Source organism: Rhinatrema bivittatum, chromosome 3, assembly GCF_901001135.1.
Source record: "Rhinatrema bivittatum chromosome 3, aRhiBiv1.1, whole genome shotgun sequence".
In the NCBI taxonomy this organism is placed as follows: domain Eukaryota; kingdom Metazoa; phylum Chordata; class Amphibia; order Gymnophiona; family Rhinatrematidae; genus Rhinatrema; species Rhinatrema bivittatum.
Genome location: NC_042617.1, coordinates 523293190 through 523315372, shown reverse-complemented (window position 1 = coordinate 523315372; position 22183 = coordinate 523293190). Strand labels below are relative to the sequence as shown.

The 22183-nt window shown below is 47.8% G+C and overlaps 1 protein-coding gene across 1 annotated transcript in view; it reads left to right on the top strand.

Moving 5' to 3' along the window:
• The window catches only part of DRC1 (dynein regulatory complex subunit 1), a 310180-nt gene extending 288477 nt beyond the window's left edge, over positions 1–21703 (top strand). Inside the window, exons 16-17 of the mRNA XM_029596255.1 lie at positions 17974–18076; positions 21078–21703. Coding sequence (XP_029452115.1) covers positions 17974–18076; positions 21078–21140 — 166 coding nt within the window. The 3' untranslated portion in view covers positions 21141–21703. The remainder of the gene's footprint in view (positions 1–17973; positions 18077–21077) is intronic.
• The last annotated feature ends 480 nt before the right edge of the window (positions 21704–22183 follow it).

The following is a 22183-nucleotide window of genomic DNA, read 5'->3' as shown; positions in this document are numbered from 1 at the left end:
CGTTTGTGGGTCCCGTGGTTCGCAAGCTCCGCCCGCGGGTGTGTGCTCAACTGAAACGGGGGTTTTCCCCCGCAGTTCCTGGACCCCTTCGGCGGGTTGTTAGGGCCATTCCAGGCCCCCCCCCCCCGAGGCACTAGCTCGTTTTTGGGCCCCCCCCCGAGGCTTTTTTCCCAGTGCTGACATGCCGCGGTCCTCGAGGTGTGAGGCCTGCGGTGAACCGGGGAATCAATTTCTGAGGGAGGGGCTTTGTGAGCGGTGCTTCCCCGGCGGGGAAGGCACCCTGCAGTCCTCCAGTGCGATTTCGGACCTGCCTCCTCCTCAGCCCGGGCAGCGCGGGCCGGCCACGACGCCACCTTTGGCGGGAACGGCGGCCATTTTAGGGGGACAGCGTGAGACGGACTCGCTCCCAGATGCAGACAGGATTGGTTGCACTGGCTCTCAACAGGCTTTGCCCCCGGCGGGGGGTTTGCCCGACCGGGGCTCCCAGGACGGTCCCCCCCCCCAGGGATTCCAATCAGCTCCCCGTTTTTCTCACCTGATTTTATTCTGGCAATGCACATGGCTTATTTGCAGGGTATGGGAGCGCAGGCGCCGAATCCCCTGGGGGCCCCTCCCCCCAAGGTTCCTAAACTTGCTGTTTGTCTCACCGCCTCGCCCATTATGCCTGGATCCCTGCTGGGTCCCTCTCCCGTGCCACCCCGGCGTACCACGGGGGCGGCTTCGCCGATGAGAGACGACTCCCCGGAACCCCCGGAGGCGCATCCGGATGGACATACGGAGGGGGACGACCCTCGAGCCCTACGGATTTTTCAAAAAGAAGAGCTGGATGAACTCATCCACCATATTATTCAGGAGCTGGACCTCGACCCACCTCCAGATCCGCCGATCCCTGTGGCTCCTGCCGTCGCCACCTCTTCTCGCAAAGGGGATCCAGTACTTGCCGCCCTCCGTCCTAGGGCAAGGGCTTTCCCTATCCATGAGTCCTTCCTACAGCTTCTCACCAGGGAGTGGGACACTCCCGAGGCGTCCTTGAAAGTTACACGTGCCATGGAAAAGCTATACCCGCTCCCTGAGGATTTTTTGGATCTTATCAAGGTGCCCAAGGTGGATTCAGCGGTGTCGGCAGTGACCAAGAGGACGACCATCCCGGTCACGGGTGGAACGGCCCTGCGGGATATGCAGGACCGTAAACTAGAAACCTTCCTCAAGAGGGTCTTCGAAGTCTCCGCCCTAGGTGTGCGGGCCGTGATGTGCAGTTCGCTCGCGCAAAGGGTCAGCTTACTCTGGGTACAGCAGCTTCTCACCTCTCAGGAGTTGCCCCCCGAAGAGGCTGCCCGGCGGACCGTCTGGAATCTGCCATAGCATACGGGGCGGACGCCTTGTATGATCTCTTTCGCGTAATGGCGCGGTCCATGGTTTCGGTTGTAGCAGCCCGACGGCTCTTGTGGCTTCGCAACTGGGTGGCGGATGCTTCCTCCAAGTCGAGCCTTGGCTCCCTCCCCTTTCGGGGGAAGTTTTTATTTGGAGAGGACCTGGATCAGATCATCAAGTCACTGGGGGAAAATTCGGTGCATCGGCTGCCGCAGGATAGACAGCGTTCCTTCAGGTCATTTTCTTCCGGTAGAACCAGGGCCAGGGCACAGCGACGTTGTAGGTCTTACTGGCAGTCCGGTTCCCGGACACAGCCGACAAGATCCCAGCCTTGGTCTCGTTCCTTTCGTGGGCGGAGGCCCGCGAGAGAGGGGCCAGGGCAGGGAAATCCGCCCACAAAGTCCTCCCAATGATGCCAAAGGAGCCCACTTCTCACCTCCCTGGATCGGAGGCCGCCTCATGGACTTTTACGAGGAGTGGGCAGTTATCTCCACGGACCAGTGGGTGCTGGACACCATAAGAGACGGTTACGCCTTGGAGTTTGTCCGCCCCCCGAGGGACCGGTTCATCTTCTCCCCCTGCAGTTCGGATCTCAAGAGGATAGCGGTTCAACGAACACTAGACCGACTGCAGGAAATAGGGGCCATCGTTCCCGTCCCCTTCGACGAGGTGGGCTTGGGCCACTATTCCATTTACTTCATCGTTCCCAAAAAGGACGGTTCCTTTTGGCCCATCCTGGACTTGAAGGAGGTAAACAAGGCCCTCAGGGTCAGCCGGTTCCGCATGGAGACTCTTCGATCAGTGATTGCCGCAGTGCACAAGGGAGAATTCCTCGCTTCACTGGATCTCTCGGAAGCATACTTGCACATTCCCATCCTGCCGGCTCACCGGCGGTATCTTCGCTTCAAGATTCTCGGTCAACACTTTCAGTTCAAGGTGCTTCCCTTCGGTTTGGCGACCGCACCTCGGACCTTCACAAAGATCATGGTAGTGGTGGCGGCGGCCCTCCGCAAGGAGGGTATCCTAGTACATCCGTACCTAGACGACTGGCTGATTCGAGCGAAGTCCTTCTCACATGGTCAGACCTCAGTGGCCAGAGTAGTACAATTCCTACGCTCTCTGGGCTGGGTGGTGAACCTTCCAAAAAGTTCCCTTGTGCCCTCGCAACACCTGGATTTCTTAGGAGCGAGCTTCGATACCCGGCGGGGTATGGTGTTTCTGCGCCAGGATAAGGCGCAAGCCCTGAGGGAGCACTTGTCTCGGTTTTCGGCTTTGGAAGAACCAACCGCCTGGAATTATCTGCAGCTCCTGGGAGTAATGCCCTCCACCATCGACATGGTACCCTGGGCGTTTGCACACCAGCATCCACTGCAGGCGTCCCTGCTATCCCGTTGGAAACCAGTCTCCCAGGAGTATCAGGTGATCCTGCCGCTTCCACCATTAGCCAGGAAAAGCCTGGATTGGTGGCTTGTCCCCTCACATCTGGCTCGGGGAGTCTCGCTCGAGGTTCCCAATTGGGTGGTGGTGACCACCGATGCCAGCCTCGCGGGATGGGGCGCCGTCTGCGAAAGAAGCGCCACGCAGGGGACTTGGACGCCAGAGGAGGCAAAGTGGCCAATCAATCGCCTGGAAACGAGAGCCGTGCGTTTCGCTCTCCAGCGTTTTCTTCCCCTGGTGCGACACAGAGAGGTGAGGATCCTCTCGGACAACGCCACCACCGTGGCCTACATCAATCGTCAAGGGGGGACATGAAGCAAGCATGTCTCCCTCGAGTCAACTCCCCTGATGGAGTGAGCGGAGAGCAATCTCGTCCGGATAGCGGCCTCTCACATCGCCGGGGTGGACAACGTTCAGGCGGACTTCCTGAGTCGTCAACAGCTAGACCCCAGCGAGTGGGCTCTCTCCGACGAGGCAATGCATCTCATCGTCCGTCGTTGGGGGACTCCACGCCTCGATCTAATGGCGACCTTTCTCAACGCCAGGGCTCCACGCTTCTTCAGCCGCAGAAGAGAGCGCGGCGCGGAGGGGGTGGATGCCCTCGCCCTTCCGTGTCCGTCGGATCAACTGCTCTATGTGTTTCCTCCTTGGCCTCTGGTCGGCAAGGTTCTCCGCAGGTTGGAACATCATCGAGGGACTGTAATTCTCGTCGCCCCGGAATGGCCCCGTCGGCCATGGTTCGCAGATCTACTTCAGATGACGGTGGACGGCCCACTTCGCCTATCCCATCTTCCTCATCTTCTGCGTCAGAGGCCGGTATTTTTCGAGCAGGCAGAACTCTTCTGTCTTGCGGCCTGGCTTTTGAACGGCGCCGTCTCCGCCACAGAGGCTACCCGGAGACAGTGATCTCAACGATGCTTCGTTCCCGCAAGCCTTCAACCTCCGTCGCTTACGTTCGAGTTTGGAAGGTCTTCGAAGCCTGGTGCTCCGACCGCGGGGTCCAAACCATGGAGGGGACTGTCCCGCTGATCCTTCATTTCCTACAGGATGGTCTGGGTAAGGGTCTCGCCTATAATTCGCTCCAGGTTCAGGTGGCGGCCTTGAATATCTTGGTACAGAAGGACTGCTCTCTACCCCTTCAGCCGGATATCGCACGTTTTCTGAAGGGTGCCAAACACCTACGGCCACCGGTCAGGGATCCTTTCCCTTCTTGGAGCCTCAACTTGGTGCTGCGAACGCTGTCGGGCCCTCCTTTTGAACCCCTGAGGGGGTCCTCCCTCAAGGACCTGACCCTCAAGACAGTTTTCCTGGTAGCCATCTCTTCTGCTCGCCGGATCTCAGAGCTCCAAGCCTTGTCCTGCCGGGACCCTTATCTGCGTTTCTCCGACTCCGGGGTTTCCCTTCGTACGGTGCCATCCTTCCTACCAAAGGTGGTCTCGGCCTTCCACGTCAATCCAACGGTGGAGCTTCCAGCGTTCGCTCCAGAGGAACCCCGGTCTCCCGGCTCCTGGACGTCAAGCGTGTGCTGCTCCGTTATCTGGAGGTTACCAATGACTTCCGGGTATCCAATCATTTGTTTGTCCTCTGGTCAGGACCGAGGAGAGGTTCTCAGGCATCCAAGACAACTATTGCGCGCTGGATAAAGGACGCCATCTCATCGGCTTACATTGCGGCGGGGCGGGTGCCGCCTCGCAGCGTGTCGGCTCATTCCACGCGATCCCAAGCGGCGTCCTGGGCGGAATCTCGCTCCGTTTCCTCCCAGGAAATCTGCCGTGTGGCGACGTGGAAGTCGTTGCACACTTTTTCCAGACATTACAGACTACACCTGGTGCCTCAGTACACGGGTTCTTTTGGCGATCAAGTTCTCCGAGCAGGTCTCTCAGGACCCCACCCGGTTTAGGGAAGCTTGGTTACATCCCACTGTCTGGACTGATCCAGGTACGTACAGGGAAAAGAAAATTATTCCTTACCTGCTAATTTTCGTTCCTATAGTACCATGGATCAGTCCAGACGCCCGCCACTAGGGATTTCATTAGGTCCTGCTCGGATTCTTCCAGGTAACTTTCATTCTGTTTGTCTCTGATTATTGTTACTGTTCACAGCTCCTCACAAGTTGACTGTTGGTGGTCCCGTTGACCGTTTGTTTACTTATATCTTTCTCTGTTCCTTTTTGGGGACGGATCTGGATCCAAAATGTTGTGTTTTGCTTTTGGGCTTTGCTATGCGTAATACTAAATACTAAATAATAAAACCCCTGTTTTATGTGAACCAGCACGATGTGACTGCTGTCTCGAATGCCGGTATATAAAAATCTGAAATAAATAAATAAATAAATAAAATACTGAGCTCCAGCAGTGGGTGCACTACTCTATATGCTGACGCTCTCAAACTCTGTTCTGACTCCATCTGCTGGTCGGGGGATAATAACCCACTGTCTGGACTGATCCATGGTACTACAGGAACGAAAATTAGCAGGTAAGGAATAATTTTCTTATCATGGCTTAAAGTGACGATGTGGACATTCTAGAAGAGCTTATTCCACCTCTCCATCGCTAATGCCACCTCGTTCAGCTACTTCCCTCTCTTCGAGAGCTACTTCGACAGACTATACAATAAAATGTAGAAAGCGATCACCGTCTTCACGTACAAATCATACAGACTCTTTGTCACACTATTATCATAAGCACTCTCGACACTCCCACCACAGAAAGTCTGAAAAAAGGAGTGCAACATGGGAAGTAAGCCCTTCAACTTCTATATCATCTCATGTACCAACTTCAAACACCTTCTCCCACAGAGAAGTCATACAAGTTGATTCCTCTAACGCTTCTACAGCTTCAGAGGATTCGAGGGATATCATATGCGACAAAAAACAGAAAGACCATAAAGTATACACTACTTTACTTTACCTGAGAACACGCCAACGCACCCTAAAGCGTGCGAGTCACAAGAACCAGATAATCGTACAATAATGCCTCCTCGTACAAAAGAGGCATTTTATCAATTGTCCCAATCCTTAGCAGGTTTTTATGAAACTCTTCAATCATCATTCAAAATGACTAATATTGCTGCTGATAGTTCTCCGGAACATAAAATGCAAACTAATAGAGAACAGTAGGGATGTGAATCGGGCTTCGGACGATTGAAAATATCGGACGATATTTTCAAAATCATCAGAAATCGGGGGCTCCCCCAAAACGATAGGAAAACCCCACGATATTGATCGTGGGGGTTCTCTTATCGTTTTGGGGGAGGGCAGGAAAAACGGCACACAAAAATAACCCCTAAACCCACCCCGACCCTTTAAAACTAATCCCTTAGCTTCCCCCACCCTCTCGACCTCCCCAAAAACTTTTTACAGGTACCTGGTGGTCCAGTGGGGGTCCCTGGAGCAATCTCCCGCTCCCGGACCGTCGGCTGCCACTAATCAAAATGGCACCGATGGCCCTTTACCCTTACCATGTGACAGGGTATCCATGCCATTGGCCGGACCCTGTCACATGGTAGGAGCACTGGATGGCCAGCGCCATCTTGTGCTCCTACCATGTGACAGGGGCTGACCAATGGCACTGGTAGCCCCTGTGACATAGTAAGGGCAAAGGCTATTGGCGCCATTTTGAATACTGGCAGCCGACGGTCCGAGTGCAGGAGGTCGCTCCTGGACCCCCGCTGGACTTTTGGCAAGTCTTGTGGGGGTCAGGAGGGTCCCCCAAGACTTGCCAAAAGCCCCTGGTGGTCCAGCAGGGGTCTGGGAGCGATCTCCTGCACTCGGGCCATCGGCTGCCAGTAATCAAATGGCGTCGATAGCCTTTGCCCTTACTATGTCACAGGGGCTACCTGTGCCATTGGTCAGCCCCTGTCACATGGTAGGAGCACAAGATGGTGCGGGCCATCCAGTGCTCCTACCATGTGACAGGGTCCGGCCAATGGCACGGATACCCTGTCACATGGTAAGGGCAAAGGGCCATCGGCGCCATTTTGATTAGTGGCAGCCGACGGCCCGGGAGCGGGAGATCGCTCCAGGGACCCCCACTGGACCACCAAGTACCTGTAAAAAGTTTTTGGGGGGGGTCGGGAGGGTGGGGGAAGCTAAGGGATTAGTTTTAAAGGGTCGGGGTGGGTTTTTTGTTTATCGGCTCGGGTGCAGCCGATAAACAAAACCGCGATTGGGCCTGATGAAAAAAAAACCACATGTGAATCGGAACTGGAATCCGAACCGATTCCGGTTCCGATTCACATCTCTAGAGAACAGTCGGTAGAGCCTCCGACATCTCCCATAGCAAACCAACCAGCTTCACCAAATTATAAACAGGATACATCATTCGACTCTCCTTCACCGCAAACATTCCCATCATCATCTACGGGATTCCCATCGGATCCGCAGGAACAACCTCAGAAGCCGTACTCCCCTCCAGAAGACCTTACATACCCAAAATGTCTAGAAAAATTGGATATAATACTGCATCTAGAAGTCCAAAAAGAGACCAGACCCTAGATCAGAAACCCTTGGTCTCCTAAAAATTTTTGATACTCCAGGAGAATCAACATCTCTTCCACCACAAGAAATCCTGCACGCCGTCTTACAGAAATCCTGGGAAACACCTTACACAATCTCAGCGGTTTCCAGGAAGACTGACATAAAATTCTGTATGAGGAAAACATCACCGTATTCTATACCACAATTACCTCACGCTTCAATTGTGGTAGAATCAGCGATGCAAAGATTTAAGAAAACAAAGTCGCATTCCTCATACCCACCAGCGAAAGATAACAAATATTTGGATGAGTTTGGTAGGAAAATATACCATAACTCCATGTTGAGTGCCCGAATTATGCACCATCAATTTTACATGATACAGTACCTCTATGAGTGCATACAAGCTATAAAAGGGATGTTATCTTCAACGGCGGATCAGATACCACCGCTGCTTCACGACATGGAAGAATGCTCGCGACACCTTTTGAGGTCAATCTGTGAAGCATATGAAACATCTTCTAGAGCGTCAGCAACAGCTATTGCAGCCCAAAGACTAGCATGGTTGCGCTCAAATTCGATACGTGAGGATTTGCACGAGAAACTAACAAACCTCCCATGTACAGGAGATAACCTATTCGGGGAACGATTTCAGGACACAGTAGGTAAACTGAAGGAGGAAGCTCTAGCAGTACAATCATTAACATCACAACCTCATTATTCGACTACACGTCATTATATGGGATCTACTCATCAGCAATCATATGCCAGGAGACCTTACAGGTCTTACCAGTCCTTTCGTAACAGTCCTACCCTTCTTACCAGCGTCTTGCTCCACAACTAAATACCTCCAACCAACATAGAGGTAAAGCACGTAACCAGAGACAGCAGGCTCAACAGTCGGCTACTGCACTAAAATCGACTCCATCTTTTTAGTTACCCAGCCACCATCACAACAACAAGCACCACCTGGCAGGATTCATTCTTGCCTAGCAGCCTGGGAAAGGATAACATCCGATCAAATGGGTTTTGGAGATAGTACAACACGGTTATCAACTCCAGTTTGTCACAAAACCCACATTACCTCATCTTTCCACTCTCAAGACTCACAACTTCCAACCACAATTGGAGGAGGAAATTGCTTTGCTTCGCAAACAAGCAATTCAACGAATTTTCCCGGGAAACCAATCAGTAGGATTTTATTCCCTATATTTCCTCATAACCAAGAAGTCGGGTGGCCTTCATCCCATACTAGATCTAAGGGAATTAAACAAATTTCTCACCAAAGAGAAATTCAAAATGGTATCGTTGAAATCAATCCTTCCTCTGATTCAAACCAACGATTGGATGTGTTCCATCGATCTCAAGGATGCCTACACACACATTCCAATCCATCCATCCTCGTGGTGTTACCTATGCTTTTGCTATAAGCATCAACACTACCAGTACAAAGTTCTTCCCTTTGGACTATCGGCTGCACCCAGAGTTTTCACCAAATGCATGGTTGTGGTGGTGGCTCATCTCAGACAACAAGGTATAACCATCTTCCCATAACTGGACGATTGGCTCATAATTGCCCCAGCTCCAAACATCTTACTCGTTCACCTCCAGCAGGTGATACAATGCTTACAAGAGTTAGGTTTGGTGATCAATTTTCAGGAATCACACCTATAACCCACACAACAACTACAATTCATAGGAGCATGCCTGGACACCACTTGCAACCGGGCATTCCTACCAAACAACAGAATATCACAATTCCGTCACCTTCTACACGACTTGAACCTTACTCAGAAACCTTCAGCGAGACAAGTTCTGGTGGTCTTAGGCCACATGGTGGCAGCTATTTTCACAGTTCCCAACACCAGGCTACACAAGAGACGCTTGCAATGGGGTTTGAAACGTCAATGGAAATAACACACTCAACCATTGACATAGAAAGTATCGTTGACCTCTGAGATGAGGAAAGACATAACATGGTGGCTCCTAGACTCCACCTTGGCCAAAGGAGCATTGTTCCGCTCCCCTCCCCACAACGCAGTCTTAACCACGGATGCGTCTCGCAAGGGCTAGGGGGCACATCTCGAGATTTACGAGACACAAGGTTTATGGATAATCTCAGAACAGAACCTGCAAATAAATTTATTAGAACTCAGAGCGATTCGGAAGGCCTTACAAGTGTTCCAAGACCATCTGAAAGGCCGCAGAGTCATGATCTACACGGACAATCAAGTAGCAATGTTTTACATCAACAAACAAGGAGGGTCCAGTTCATGGTCCCTTTGCAAGGAGACCCAGCAAATATTCGAACACATTCACAAAAATTGCATACATCTACAAGCAACTTACTTACCAGGCGTAGCAAACACAAGAGCGGACAGGCTAAGCCGCATCTTTCATCCTCACAAATGGGCACTCAATACAGAAATAGCCCAAGACATATTCAGGCAGTGGGTGACACTTTTGATAGATCTCTTTGCAACGGAGATCAATGCTCAAGTTCCCAAATTCTGCTCGATAAGACCAAGCCAATTCAGGATCACCCAAGATGCCTTCCTCATTCCGTGGACCACAGGCCTCCTGTACGCCTTTCCTCCCATACCACTCATAACAAGGACAATTAAAAAATGCATAGCAGACAAAGCTCAACTGATACTCATCGCCCCGGCCTGGCCGAGGCAACCATGGTACAGTTTCCTTCTCCGACTATCCATCATGGATCTAATTCGGTTACCAAAACGACAAGATCTTCTCTGGCAAGATCAAGGGACGCATCTACACCCGCTACACTCATCTCTCCACTTGACAGCGTGGAGATTAAAAGCTCCTTTTAACAGAACAGGGAGTTTCCACTTCGGCACAATTCATTTTGTTAGAATCCAGGAAACTCTTAACGAAGAAAAATTATAGCTATAAATGGAAACGCTATTCTACCTGGTGCAATTCCAGAGGGGTACCACCATTGGACTGCTCACCTGAATTGCTCATTGATTATCTGCATTCACTATATGTAGCTGGTCTAGCAACATCATCCATCAAAGTTCATCTCAGCGCCATAGGTGCCTATCATAGATCAGTTAACAATATTCCTATTTCCAATCACCCCTTACTATCTCGCTTCATTAAGGGGCTCACCCACATTTGTCCTCCGATCTCTAAGCCTCCAGTTCCATGGAACCTCAACATAGTTCTGGAACAGCTCATGCTTTCCCCATTTGAACCCATGGACTCGGCACATATTAAATACCTCACATGGAAAGTGGTATTCTTGGTTGCAGTAACATCAGCACGAAGAGTTAGTGAATTGCAGGCCTTGGTCCATTATTCTCCATATTTACAATTTCATCACCAAAAGATAGTTCTCCGAACTCACCCATCCTTTCTGCCAAAGGTGGTTTCTCAATTCCATCTCAATCAAACCATGGAATTACCCATTTTTTCCCCTAAACCTCATGCAAATGATAGGGAAAAACTACTGCACACACTAGATTGTAAAAGAACCTTAGCATACTATAAAGAGAGAACAAACTCGGACTCCCGTGTTTCTCAACTCTTTGTCTCCTTTGACCCAAAGGCACCTGGATTACCGGTGGCTAAACGCACCATCTCCAGCTGGATAGCGCAGTGCATCACATTCTGTTACGACAAACAGAAACTACAACTACATTCAGAGCCTAAAGCTCACCAAGTCAGAGCAGTAGCAGACTCATTGGCACATCTAAAGAATGTGCAACCCATAGACATTTGCAAGGCAGCTACATGGTCATCGCTTCATACCTTCACATCTCACTACTGCCTTGATCAACAGGCAGCTACTGATGCGAAGATAGGGCAAACAATCCTACAATCTCTATCCTCCTGTCCAAGGTGACCGCCACACTGTTAATGATCATGTATAAACATATATATCAGAAATAACATGATCGGGACCTTGGGACTCCCATGACAGCATGGCTAATTCAGCCCTGCTATCGACGGGAAAAAGCAAGTTTGCTTACTGTAAATGATGTTTCCGTAGATAGCAGGATGAATTAGCCATGCTGACCCAAACTCCTCCCTGGCAGTCACCTAATATTCGACTACACTACAGCTTAATCACAGACTGAGGAGATTCCATTACTTTCCTGCGCGGGCACACACGTGCAGCCGCAGAGAGCTTTGCTCTAATCTCTGCTTTGACAAGCTCCGCCTCCCGGTCCTGATTGACAGATCCCATGACAGCATGGCTAATTCATCCTGCTATCTATGGAAACATCATTTACGGTAAGCAAACTTGCTTTTACCTGCTATTAATTAAGTTGACTTAGAAAATAGCCACTGCTATTACTAGCAATGGTAACATGGAATAGACTTAGTTTTTGGGTACTTGCCAGGTTCTTATGGCCTAGATTGGCCACTGTCGGAAACAGGATGCTGGGCTTGATGGACCCTTGGTCTGACCCAGTATGGCATGTTCTTATGTTCTTATGTTTGTATGATTATACCTTTTAATATTGTTATATCATTCGAAATCTTTTATTCATCACTATTATACCGTTTATCACTGTTATATAATACACAAACAGTAAACTGGAATTTATGTATTGTATTTATTTAGATTTTTATATTCTGCTTTTTGCACTTTTTTCAGCACCGTTCTGTATCAGCTTGTTAGAGTGCTGCCTACAGTCCCTCAGTATTTCTGTGTCTCCAACAGATAGCAGAGGTGTAAATCCTGCAGTTTGGAGTAGATTTAAAAAAAAACAAACCCCAAAGAAAACATTTGGGTTACATCAGAAAGAAAAAGAATAGAAGAAGGAAGATTTGCTCCCTGAAGTGTCCCATCCCTTGGGTGTAGAGCAGGTCGAGCAAGGGGTTGGTCTGGCTCGGCCCGAAGTCTCCAGGGGATTGAAAGCCAGAGGACTGGCTCCTTCTGTCCCTCTGAAGTCCTCTCTTCTGTGTCTCCCTTTTGCTAAACACTGAAAGAAGAGGGATAGCGAGTTAGGACAGCAGTCGAACAAGCAGTGGGGCTCGAGTGGAGCCACAGGAGGGGAAAGAGGACTGGCCAAGGCACTTTTTCAACCCAAGGATCCATATAAGGTAACCAGGGGAAAGTTGTTTGGAGGATTGGCAACTCATGTACAGCAAGGCTGTGGTTGTGGGGCATGGGAAAAGCTGCGGGGATAAGAAATTGTGGCTTGAGGCAGCAGTACTTTGCTCAAGGTATGCCTTTGGAGGAAAAGGAAACTCTGGGTTGGCCATGGAGGCAGTGGAGAGCAGGCGAGCCACTCGGTCATCTGGGGGCGGCAAGGAGGCCTTTTCCAGCAGTGCAGGAATAGCAGCCATCTTGCCTTCACATGGCATGCAGCATGCAGCTTCAGGGGAAGGCCAGGATTCTTCACTCCGGTTATTGCCAATGGTCCAAAACTCAGCAGGGAACCAGGAGAGTGCCGGGAAGCTGGGAATGATCTGATGGAGGATGATGCCACTGATTTGGAGGCTTTTTCCTGGGACTTTGTTCTCCTCCTGCACAAAGCATACTTGGCCAAGAAAAGAGCAGGGGGCAAGCGGTCCCAGCCACAGAGTGTCCATTGTCCAGCCAAGGTGAAGAGAGTGGAACCTCCAGGATGATCTTAGGGGATTCTCTGGCTGATGGTTTGAAGGATTCAAAGTATTTGGAAGGGGCAGGGGACCCTCTGGGAGACCCTAGGGAAGACCCTCCAGCGGATGATGTGATAAGAGACCTTTCAGATCTTGAGGACATCCTGGTGGTCGAAGGGGATAACCCTAGAGTGGTCAGATTGTTCAGAAAAGAGGAATTGCACCCTCTCATCTCATTGTGCTTGAAGAACTATAGATCAAGTTTCCTCAGGAAGAGTCTGACCATGAGGAGGTTGATGAGGGTTGTGTGGCCCACTGAAGGCCTTTCCATTCCATAGAACAGTGAAGAAGCTGGTAATCTGGGAGTGGGATACTCCAGAGGTGTGCCTCAAGATGGGTAGGGCAATGATGAAACTACATTCCCTAGCTAAGGATGCATTGGAGTTGCAGATACTCCCTAAGATGGATGCTTCAGACTCGGCGGTGACAAAGAAAACAACCATCCCTGTGGAGGAGTCTGTCACATTGAAAGATGCCCAGGATCGGAAGTTGGAGATCCTTTTGAAGAGGCTGTTTGAGGTTTTGGCCTTAAGAATGAGGGGTGCAATCTGTAGCAGTTTTATGCAATGTGCCTATTTATTTTTATTTATTTTATTTAAAAACTTTTCTATACCGTCGTTAAATTAAATAACCATCACAACGGTTTACAGAAGGGCACGATAAAGAGAAATATGAGTGGTATAGATTATAAGTTAATCATGTGCCATCATAGTACGGTAACAATTTAAAATAATAAACTAAGTGTGTAAGTTAATCCTGATTGTTAGGATACAGAAGTCACAGGAGAAGGGCACAGTATCCTCAGCTGCTCCAAGCAAGCTGCATGTCTGGAAGCGAGAGAGGCCTGTGCGACAGACACAGTGTATGATTTGATCCAGATGTCCGCCAGGAATATGGTATCAACAGTATCAGCACGGAGACTCCTCTGGTTGTGAAATTGGTTGGTGAATGTCTGGTCCAAGTTGCAACTGGGCAATCTCCCTTTTAAAGGAAAGCTGTTATTTATAAGACCTGGAACAGCTGGTGAAGCATTTAGGAGAGTCAAAGAGGCATAAGCTATCTGAAGATAAACTGAAGGGAAGAAAGAAGAGTTTTCCACCTCGGTCTTGTTTTCAAGATACAAGGAGCTATAGGTCCAATAGAGGTTCTTCTTCCTCTTGGAGGAAAAGTTTGGGATGCCAGCAGTCATTTTGGGGGCCACATAGACTGAATCAGGAAAGTTCCAGTCAAGGGACCAGAGGAAGCAAGGCCACACAATAAAATGAGGTTGGTCCATTCTTCCCTGGAAATCACCGGAGGAAGGTTAGCTCTCTTTTACAAAGAGTGGACCAAGATCAATATGAACCAATGAGTCCTGGAGGTGATAAGAGATGGCTACATGTTAGAATTTGCTCAACCAAGCTAGGAAGCATTTATAGTCTCCTCTTGTGCATCCTGCAGCAAAAGAGATGCTGTGCAGGACATACTGTAGCAACTGGAGCACCTGGAGGTGATAGTCCCTGTTCCCTTGGGGGAGCAGGAACAAGGAAGATACTCCATCTACTTCCTGGTTCCAAAAAGGGAGGGTACTTTTTGTCCCAGTCTGAATCTGAAAAAGGTCAATGCGGTGCTTCAGGTGCCATGATTTCGAGTGATGTTGTGAACAGTGATCGCAGTGGTTTGCAAAGGGAAGTTCCTGACAAAGGCTTATCTGCGCATACCCATTCAGCCAGAGCATCAAAAGTTCCTGTGTTTCATAGGTCTGGGAGATCATTTCCAATTCTGAGCCCTTCCATTCAGATTGGCGATAATGCCAAGGATGTTTACCAAGGTCATGGTGGTGGTAGCCACAGCACTGTGAAAGGAAGGAGTCTTAGTACACCCTTACATGAATGACTTGTTTATTTGGGCAAAGTTGGAGTCTGGATATCAATAGTTGGTTCAACAGGTCATGCAGAGGTTGCAGACTTTGCATTGGGTGGTGAACCTAGCAAAGAACAATGTGGTTCCTTCCCCATTGCTGGAGTAGCTGGGGGCATGGTTTGACACCAGGGTGGGGAAGGTGTTCCTCACTTCAGTCAGGGTGATGAAGTCGCAAGCCCAGGTCCACCAGCTGTTGTGATTTTCAGTACTTAGGGTCTATGGATTTATTTGCATGTCCTGGGTTCTATGATGTCTATGCTAGATTTAGTACCATGGGCATTCATTCACATGAGGCCTCTTCAGCTAGCACTCCTGACCTGGTGGAGTTCTCAGTTGGAGCAGTATCAGCTTCCGATAACATTTCCAGGTCCAGTCTCTCGTAGTTGCTTTCTTGACCCAGTCTGGAGAGAGAAGAGTTGAAGGTTCTGGACTGGATGGTGGTGAACACTGATGCCAGCCTGAGAGGCTAGGGGCTGTTTGTCAAGAACAGATGGCTCAAGGTCAGTGGTTAGTGGAGGAAGCGTATGGTCTATTAATCGCTTAGAAATGAGAGTGGTACGCATGACGTTGCTTTCATTTCTTCGGTGGTGCACGTTTTGTTGGACAATGCGATGATGGTAGCATATGTCAATCATCAAGATGGGATGAAGAGTCGCATGATGTCTCAGGAGGCCCAAGAGCTTTTTGTCTGGGTGGAACAGCACCTGGCAGTACTGGCAGCGTCTCGTGTGGCCGGAGTGGACAATGTGCATTCAGACTATCTCAGCTGGCAAGAGTTGGATCCTGGATTTTGAGAACTGTCCTCAGAGGCCATGGATCTCAATTGGGCTAAGTGGGGTTGTCCTCAGCTGGACCTGTTGACTTCTACAGCTGATTGCCAAGCAAACTGGTTCTTCAATCACAGGCAAGAGGTTGGATCTGAAGGGCTCATTTCTCTGGTTCTTACATGGCCGGAGGGAATTCTGCTACATGTTTTTCCCCCGTGTCCTCTGGTAGAAAGGATATTGTGACATATCGAGATACACCTAGGAAAGGTGATTCTTGTGGCTCCAGAGTGGTCGCACTGGCCATGGTCTGTGAATCTGATACATCTCGCAGTGGATGGACCCCTAAGACTAAGCCATCTGCAGGGTTTACTTCACCAAGTGCCAGTTTTCTTGAATTGGGCGACTTGCTTTTGTTTCATGGCCTGTCTTTTGAAAGGATTTTTGGAATCAGTTATTTCTACCATACTTCATGCCAGGAGGCCATCCACTTCTTTGGCGTATGTCAGAGTGTGGAGAGTGTTTTAGACATGGTGTCTTTGGGAAGGGCTTGACCGTACACATGTGTCAATGTCTCACATTTTGGCCTTTTTTAGAAGTCTAATAAAGGGTCTGGCTTATAACTCTCTTCGAGTTCAGGTGGCAGCCTTAGGCTGTTTTCGAGGTACGGTTAATGGTGTATTGCTGGCTTCGCATCTGGATGTAATCCATTTTCTTAGGGGTGTGAAGCATTTGCGTCCTCCAGTCCACAAGATGTGCCTCTTATGGAATCTTAAATTGGGCCTTAGAGTCCTTTGTGGTCTTCCATTTCAGCCATTGAGGTGAGCATCTCTGAAGGATCTTACCTTTAAGACAGTCTTCTTGGTGGCGATTTGTTCAGCCAGGAGGATTTCTGAACTTCAGGCCTTGTCATGTAGGAATCCTTTCCTTCAAATGTCGAATGATTGAGCATCATTGTGTATAGCGCCTTCCTATTTGCCGAAGGTCATCTCTCTGTTTCATCTTAGTCAGACAGTGGAGCTCCCCGCATTTCGACATTTGGATTCGGCGATGCCACATCAAGGGAATTTCATTTATTGGATGTCCGTCAGACTTTGTTGCAGTATCTTAAAGTCACTAATGGTTTTAGGAGATCTGATCATCTATTTGTGCTGTTTAGTGGTGCAAGAAAGGATGTAAGATGTTGGAGGCTATAATTGTGTGGTGGCTGAAAGAAGCAATTGTATTGGTATATTTATGTAGAGGATGGCTGATCCCAGAGGGTCTGCAGGCATATTCTACCCAGGCACAAGCAGCTTCCTCAGCGGAATGTCAGCATATCTGCAGAGCGGTGACATGGTCTTCTCTTCACACTTTCACTAGACATTACCAACTGGATGTTCAGGTGCAGTTTGGGGAGCATGTGCTGCGAGATGGTCTTTCGGATTCCTGTCCAGTTTAAGGGATCTTGGGTACATATCCCAGGCATCTGGACTGATCTAGGATATGAACAGGAAAGGAAAATTGGTTCTTACCTGCTAATTTTCGTTCCTGGAATACCTCATATCAGTCCACAACCTTGCCCTTTTTGGAAAGACCAATCTCTCTTCTGTATGTTACTGAAGAAAGTATGTATATAGAACAGAAAGTTACTGTACTGGTTTTGAGTTCAAACGTTTTCAGTTCCCGTTGCTGATATAAGGGTTCCAATTGTGGGGCTTATACATAAAGCACAAGAAGAAGCATTTTTCAGTGAAAAGTAAGCTCTATGAGACTCAAAGTATATGGACTTTGGAGTAACATAAAGAAATATTTCTTCACAGAAAGGGTAATGGAGGCAAAAACAGTAACAGAATTTAATAAAATAAAGAATAAGCACAGAGATCCTTCATTAAGGTAAAGTCAAAGATCATGAGGTTCTGTGGTATTGCAACAGGAAAAGATAACAGGCAGACTGGATCAGCCTGGTGATATTTATATGTTCTATGTTATATCCATGGGAAAAACTGCATAATTAGCCGTTTGTCACATAATTTACAACCTCCTGGGCAATCAACAAACTTGAAGCTCCTCCAAGTTAATTTAGTCATCTGAAGGAAGCTACAGTACCTGCAGAGCTGATTCAACAGCTTTCTGTTTTAGCCCCCTGCAAATAATCTCTCTGCATCATGCTCCAGTCCCTCTCCTCCTAGGTAGTTTGCAGGGAATAGGAGAGCGGTGAAATTGAAGCTGGAGCAGGAAAGAACTAAACCACTCTGTTCCCTAATCCAGTACATTCTTTGCTATCGTTCCCCTCTCCCTTTCCCTCATGTCCAGGAGATGAGTATTTGAGGTTTGTTTGAGATGTTTGTAGGAAAGTAGTCTAAAATACCAACAATAAATATATGCTTACATTTTGTTTTCAAGCAATGTGCTGACTCGAAGGTCAAAGCTCTTGAATGACACAGCCAGTCTTAGGCAGCAGAATTCAGAGCTGCGGATGCTACTGCATCAATACCTCAACTCAAAGGTATGCAAAGGTTCTGGGCCAGCCAGGGACTTCCAGGAAGTGAGCTGTCAAAGTGATGGCAGCATGCAAGGGCCACTCTTAAACAAGGCATTGGATCCCTGGATTGCTTGAAACGAGATGGAGCAAGTTGCCTAGATGAAATTATTTTATGCCATTCCTAGCAAAGTCTATGCAAGTCGATCAAATTATGAGATTACCGGCTGTGTATTACCTTATAAACAAAGGTACATAGGGATAGTAACTTTCAAAGTGGTGCAGGGGCGCACCACTTGTGTACATGTTATAAAATAGACTGAACATGTGCACAAGTGCACCTAATTTTAAGCGGGTGCGTACTTAGGTGCATATATCCTGTTTCTACTAGGGATGTGAATCGTTTTAGGACGATTAAAATTATCGTCCGATAATTTTAATATCGTCTTAAACCGTTATGGAACACAATACAATACAGATTCTAACGATTTATCGTTATAAATCGTTAGAATCGTGAGCCGGCACACTAAAACCCCCTAAAACCCACCCCCGACCCTTTAAATTAAATCCCCCACCCTCCCGAACCCCCCCCCAAATAACTTAAATAACCTGCGGGTCCAGCGGCGGTCCGGAACGGCAGCGGTCCGGAACGGGCTCCTGCTCCTGAATCTTGTCGTCTTCAGCCGGCGCCATTTTCCAAAATGGCGCCGAAAAATGGCGGCGGCCATAGACGAAAAAGATTGGACGGCAGGAGGTCCTTCCGGACCCCCGCTGGACTTTTGGCAAGTCTCGTGGGGGTCAGGAGGCCCCCCACAAGCTGGCCAAAAGTTCCTGGAGGTCCAGCGGGGGTCAGGGAGCGATTTCCCGCCGCGAATCGTTTTCGTACGGAAAATGGCGCCGGCAGGAGATCGACTGCAGGAGGTCGTTCAGCGAGGGTTCCGGCGCCTCGCTGAACGACCTCCTGCAGTTGATCTCCTGCCGGCGCCATTTTCCGTACGAAAACGATTCGCGGCGGGAAATCGCTCCCTGACCCCCGCTGGACCTCCAGGAACTTTTGGCCAGCTTGTGGGGGGCCTCCTGACCCCCACGAGACTTGCCAAAAGTCCAGCGGGGGTCCGGAAGGACCTCCTGCCGTCCAATCTTTTTCGTCTATGGCCGCCGCCATTTTCGGCGCCATTTTGGAAAATGGCGCCGGCTGAAGACGACAAGATTCAGGAGCAGGAGCCCGTTCCGGACCGCCGCTGGACCCGCAGGTTATTTAAGTTATTTGGGGGGGGGTTCGGGAGGGTGGGGGATTTAATTTAAAGGGTCGGGGGTGGGTTTTAGGGGGTTTTAGTGTGCCGGTTTTTCGATTTTTCGATTTTTAACGATGTTCCGGCGAGGGATGGGGTTCGGGAGGGTGGGGGATTTAATTTAAAGGGTCGGGGGTGGGTTTTAGGGGGTTTTAATGTGCCGGTTTTTCGATTTTTCGATTTTTAAACGATTTTTAACGATTTTTCACGATATTTTACCCCCCCAAACGGCAACAATACGATTCCCTCCCCCTCCCAGCCGAAATCGATCGTTAAGACGATCGAGGACACGATTCACATCCCTAGTTTCTACCACGTAAATCAGTGTATTTTAAAACAAGCACACATCTATGCTATAAACAGTTTCACCAGTTCGCACAGTGTTGAGCTAGGTCCTCCAAACGCCCTGGTTTAATAGCCTGCACACCCCCACTTATCCCAGAACCATTTAAACCCCTCCAAAACAGCTGGAGGTTTTTTTTTGTTTGTTTGTTTTGGGTTTTTTTTTACAATTTACAACTCCTCCATAGAAGTAAACTTATACGGCAGTGGACCTGGGTGCAAACCACCCAAATGTGCGCATATCACACACTGTGTGCACATCTGACTCGATTTCAAAAAGGGGCGGGCTGTGGTCATTTTGGGGCATGTCAAAGAGATCATATTTGGGCAGGCAGGGCCCTGACACCTCTTTGCCATGCCCCAAAACACCTACAGCCCATCCCTTTTTGAAATCCAGTCAAGTGCATGCAGTGGGTGAAACGCACACATCTGGGTGGCTATTAAAATTCAGTGGGTGCACGTGAGCCCAACCTGCGTGCACATTGCTCGATTTGGTGTACACTGGGCTTTTAAAATTCGATTTTCAGTGAGGAAGCCTCTGTTTTTTAAATGATGAACCTTGAATAAACAAACTCTATCCAATCATAGAACTAAAGGGAGAAATCCATGTTCAAAATTCAAAGCCCTCATACCAAATGATGAGAACATCAGAGCAAGAATGTAAAAAATCCTTTCCTGTTGTGGAAAACAGAAACATTTAGGACATTACTGATTGCTGCTGGCACAAAAGAGATGCTCCCTCCAGCAATAAGGCATTCTCTTTGAGATAAGCTAGCTCATAATTTGCTCAGGTCTTTTAGCTTGGGCACTGGTTCTCAACCCAGGACACACCTAGCTAGACAGATTTTCAGGATATCCATAATGAATATGCATGAAGTAAATATGCATGCACTATCTTCATTTTGGATATCCTGAAAATCTGACTAGCCAGGTATATCTTGAGGACTGGGTTGAGAACCCATGAGCTAGGGAATTATTTTTGCCTGGCTAGACAAGATGCTATCTTAAATGTTGAGCCTGGAGTTTGCCTTTTAAATAGAAGTATAAAAAGCAATACGTCTGATTGACCACAGCACTAATGTGTTCTGGGCAAATTGTCTTGTGTATAAAATGTTTTATGTTAAATGTATGCAATCTGTTATGTATAACAGTTAAAATAGCGGAATATATATATCTGTAAAAATAAATAGATAAATCAAGAATGCAACATTTTAATAATGATAAGAACTATGCTTTTGTTCTACTGCAGTGTTTTACAACATAAGCTAATTTCAGTATGACAGCTTGATGTTTGTGCCTAAAGGTCAGGGTGGTACAGTTGACTCAAGCATTAGGAATAAAAAGTTGTTAATCTTAAAAATACATGTCTTAATTTTGTCTTTTTCTGGTTGCAGGTGAATTCAGAATTGGAAATCCCTCCCTCTCATGCTCTTCAGTTAGAATTATCTCAGATATAATTTAAGACAGCAGGACAGCATCTGATGCCTTGTATACTGTGGATTCAATTATTATTCATTTCAAACTGTGGAAAGAGCAGGAATAATTTTCTTTTATTTCCATAAATCCAGTCCCCAAAAAAATGTGATCTCTGTTTATTTTTTATGTATTTTGCACAATGAGGGTGAATGTAAGGACCAACGTAAAGCTATCAATAGCAATAAAGTCCTATATTAATACTGAACAATCAAAGTGGCCAGTCATAATAGGCACTTCCGGTATAGTCAGACCTTCATTTGGCTTATCAATAATCATTGGCCAATCAAATGTTTTGTATATGATTTTTTATATTTTTTTTATTGTAGGTAAAATGTACTTATCTTGACAACATAGCCCCAACACTGAACCATATTTCGAAGCCTGTATCAGGGGGCAATTCCTTATGATTTGAAGTTGTCAATGCTGTCATCATAGTGATATCGTAATATTTTACTGTAAAACAAAAATAAAATAATTCATTTTGTTCAGCAGAATTGTAAATAAAAGCACTCTATAAGACATAATAAAATCTAGTATAAAATCAGCACGCTTATAAATTCTTCAATTGATTGTAGCAAGCAACAGACGTTACCTCAAAACGCTGGACCTTTGGCGCGAAAATGTAAACTGGAAAACAACAAAGGGCTTCCGAAAGGCTATATTTATAGTGAAATGTCAAAATAATAATAATAAAAATGTATTTAAATCAATGAGCATCACTCGATTACTAGATTAAGTCCTTGAAGAACAACCGAATTTAAATAAAAAATCCAAAATTGTTCACGTAAGTTCAATTTTTAAACTCTGCTCTTCCCTCTCAACAGCATGTCAATTTGCTCAAGGGTTTCCCACCTGAGGTCTGTGAAGGAATGTTCCTTTTCATACCCAGATCAGTCCAGACAAGTGGGTTTTGCATCCCTTCTAGCAGATGGAGGCAGAGAACAAAACTTTGAGACGCTGCTAAATAACTGAGAGTGCCACCTACTGTCCCTCAGTATTTCTCTGTCTCCAGCAGATGGTAGAG